The following is a 4,245-nucleotide window of genomic DNA, read 5'->3' on the forward strand; positions in this document are numbered from 1 at the left end:
ATAAATTTCAAATCTGCTAACAATATATACAAAACTCATTACAAGGATAGAATCTGGATAAGATACGCTTTCCAACAAGGTATAACGATCCTAAAAAAAATTATTATAAATATTAAAAATACGCCCTTGAATATGGTATAATTTTAACTCCCCCAATCTTTAAAGTCGAAAGTAGTGTGTTCTGTCGCCATTTTCGAATACTTCTGTTGACATAATAACTATAATTTCTACAAATAATTATTGCTTGATATCTTAACTTTACGATAGAACTTGTTTTATGGTTAATTTGAGTCATTATATAATCCACTGTGCGGGGCCAAACTGTGTGATACGGGGTTTTTTTTGTCTTTTACCACGTGGTGGTGTTGTAAGTAATACAGATTTTTAATTAAATATTCAAAATGTTTTTCATAACCCCTTTTATATAATTATATCTGTATTTTATTGATAAAGCGCTTCTCAATTTTTTCATCGAGACTTAGATGGTTTATTGACCTTTGACCTAAATGATTCCAACGAATTTAAAACGTATGATCTGGTAAGCCAAAATGAATAGCTTGTCGGGCATATAATACTGAACTGTCCAAACCCTATGTCGGCCACTTTCATATCGTGTTAAACACTGGATATTCACTACCACTAATTGATCTGATCGAAAACTGAGACACGCTGGGAATGCGTTTGTTGATCAACAAGTATTGAACGTAAGTAAATGAGCGTACTTTTGTTTGGATACTCGAAACTATTCAAAACTTTTGAAACATTTAAAAATTATTATTTTACAAACACCAATGTTCATCCAGTTTTTTTCTCATTTTACTGAAAATCTACTCTGAAAGTATTGAGTCAAAAATTATTATTTTTTTTTTCAAAGCTCTACTTATTTAACTATTTTTAATTTAAATTTAAAAAAATTTCAAAAAAAAATACTTTTTTCAACAAAGATTCTTAAGAAATACTTTTAGTTTTTTTCAGACCAATTTCTTATATCCAATTTCGAACTTAAAAATTTTTTAAAAAAAACCTCTAGTATCAGAATAATGCTTTTTAAAGCAGGTTCGAAAATTCGAATTTAAATTCGAAATTTTACACAATATAAATTTTTTTCCAACGTTGTTTTTTTAATTTTTTGTAAAAAAAAATTTTTCTAATTGTTTTTTTAAATTTTAAAAAAGATTTTTTATTCAAATTTTTTTTTGTTTTTTCAATTTTGTTTAATATTTAGCGAAAAAAAAACTTTTGGCAAAAAAAAAATTGGGTAAAAAAGACCTTCTATGGTCTTATATACGTCGTTGCAAAGGTCTTTGAAATATCTATCATTAGATATTGTCTATATTAATGACTTAGTAATCCAGATATAGGTCAAAACACCAATCAAATGACAAAAAACATTTTTCTTTTAAAATTTCAATAATTTATATTTTTGAGTGATTTTCGGAAGTGGGCCTTATATGGGAGCTATGACCAATTATGGACCGATCACCATGAAATTAGGTCGTGTGATTTATGTATATATGAAAGTTTACTATGTTGAATATATATATACATTTTTAAGCGATTTATGCACGTTAAAGTGATTTTCGGAAGCGGGTCTATATGGGAGCTATGACTAATTATGGACCGATCGTAACAAAATTTGGTGACATGAATTTTGTATATATAAAACTAATTTGGAGCGCAATTTGTGGAGATACATTTATAAATTAAACATTTATGACCGATAAAGTCCAATTTCGAGAGGACATTTGTATGGGGGCTAGGTGAAATAATGGACCGATTTCAGCCAGTTTCAATAGGCTTGGTCCTTGGGCCGAAAAAATAACATGTACCAAATTTTATCGAAATATCTCCAAAAGTGCGACCTGTACTCTGCGCACAAGGTTTGCATGGACAGACAACCAGCCAGCCAGACGGACATCGTTTAATCGACTCAGAAAGTGATCGGTATACTTTATACTTTGGGCGTTACAAACATCTGCACAAACGCATAATACCCTCCCCACTATGGTGGTGTAGGTCAAAAATCGAGGTTGTCCTGTTTTTTTTCCTTATATCTCAGCCATTTGTGGACCGATTTTGCTGATTTTAAATAGAAAACTTCTCGAAAGCATGTCTGACAGAATTATTGAATATTTGGATCCCGAAGATTCGGAGATATCTAGAAAGTTATGCAATCAAGCTAAATATATTAGGAATAAAACGACACGTTTATACATATTACAATATATTAAAATCGATGCATAAATGTTGATTTTATTCAAAGTGCCTAAAAGTATTCAACAATTTTTTTTTTCTAAAAAAAATCCTTCCAATTCCAAATTGTTGATTTTGAGATTTTCTTTAATTCAAATTCTCATACGGATTATCGGTGGATGTGTAATTTTGAAATATCCCATAGACGTTTTATTCAACAATTTGTTGAAACAAAAAAGTATAAATATGTCTGGATTGAGATGGGAGGAGTATGATCTTTCTCTAACAAAATTTTAAAAACAAATAATGAAGCATCCAAACAATACTGAATGGCGAATCAGCTTTTGTAAGAAAAAATCCATTGATATGATTTTTTCTTCTTGTATTCTCTCTGCCAAATCGATTTTTTTATGAGAGTGTTGTAATAAATGAGCGCTATGATCTAAAGTTTAGATTCTAAACAGAGAATTGCTTTTGCTCTCAAATATATTCCTAAACATCCCTCTGGCGGTAAGAACTTGAAACAATGATTGAAATTTGCAGCTTATAAGATTTGAAAATTGTGCTCACTCTTTTCTCTATTGCCAATTAGCGAATCCAATTGGAACACAGGTTAAAGTCCTCAGCAGGTAAATTTAAAACTACTTATTGAAATCACTAACTGATAGGAAACACTAACCTGAACAAGTAAAACCAAGATAAGAATAACTATACTATTAATAAGTAAGGGTAGCTTACTAATGAGATAATAATGTTTGACCTATGATCTCATTAACTCAAATATGTAAAATATTTGTTTGTTTTAAAAAATTTCCATTAATAAAAGTAAAAGTGTTTGTTTATTTGTTTTACTGATAATTGAGGGAATTCCCAAACCCAAAACCACTACTATTCAAAAAGAGATAAATAAATAAGAAAACATTTTGAAATTTTTGTTTGTAATAAATTGTTTATATTTTTGTTAATAAATACGATTTTTTTTAAGAACTAATTAAAAAATATCACAATTTTTATAAAGCTATTAATACTAAAGCGTTTTTCTAGTTAAATTTTCATTGTTTTAAGAAAATTAACAGAAACAGGAAGACAATGATGAGGTTACACAGATGGTAAACTTCATAGTTAAAGAAGCTGGAACTGCGCTGGTGAGTTTTTTTTGTTTTGTTGGAAGACATGTGGTTAAAGCTAATGCAGGTATTTTGATCGTGGCTGATGAGTTTGATGATTTAAGCTTGAGCCCAACGATCTTGCATGACAGCTAGTTGATTGTAGGTGGAACAGCATAAGGGTTCAACCAAATCGTTATCGGCAGCAATGTCTGAGGTGGCAGTCCAGAAGAAGGTGCCATGTTCGGTGCGCACAAAGTGTACAGGAACGGTGGCGTTGATTTCGCTGAAGTCAAAGTCTTCTACTTCACAGGAGGCGGCTTTAGCTGAGAGACGTTCATTGATGTCATTTTCGAATGATTCCAAAGAGGCACATTCTTCGACTTCAATGTTGGCATTGTGTGTATTTTCCAAAGATTCAAGAGATTCCAAGGATTCAGCTTTCTTGGAGTTGGCCAAGTTTTGCAAGGTGATGAGTTTGGAGGATTTCTGATGTTTGAAGAGTTGTTTCAACAGCTTCTTAAGGCTGTATGAAACTTTCTTGGTGTTTTTGATTTCCATTTTGTTGAATTGTTGGTTTGAGATTTCTACGCACATATTGAGATTTTTGAGAATGAAGAGAAAAATTGAATTTATGTTGTGTGGTGGTTGTTCTTTACTGAACGAATGTTTGTAAGAGAATGATGTCTTATCCTTCGTTAGCTGGCCCTTTTATACTCTGGCAGGTCTTTCAAAAAATACCAGCACACACAAGTAAAAGGCAGTGTCTGTCTGTCCGCTCACAAAGTGTGGGAACCTTAAGGATACGTTTTTCGAACACAAAAAAAAAACCATAACAAAAAAAGGGCAGGTGTGTTTTAAAATTTCAAATTTCTTGAGGTTAAACAGAGAAAGCAGCTATATTTCCAGACTGCTTGCACTTGCAGGTCCTGTATACGAAATGCCA

General features: G+C 31.4%; 1 protein-coding gene across 1 annotated transcript; it reads right to left on the reverse strand.

Moving 5' to 3' along the window:
- Window positions 1-3,145: 3,145 nt before the first annotated feature.
- E(spl)m4-BFM (Enhancer of split m4, Bearded family member) lies at window positions 3,146-3,903 on the reverse strand. The gene has a single exon (XM_065515767.1). It carries the CDS (start codon window positions 3,894-3,896, stop codon window positions 3,420-3,422), a length of 477 nt encoding a protein of 158 aa, XP_065371839.1. The 5' UTR covers window positions 3,897-3,903; the 3' UTR covers window positions 3,146-3,419.
- Window positions 3,904-4,245: the final 342 nt, after the last annotated feature.

Source organism: Calliphora vicina, chromosome 1, assembly GCF_958450345.1.
Source record: "Calliphora vicina chromosome 1, idCalVici1.1, whole genome shotgun sequence".
Classification (NCBI taxonomy): Eukaryota; Metazoa; Arthropoda; class Insecta; order Diptera; family Calliphoridae; genus Calliphora; species Calliphora vicina.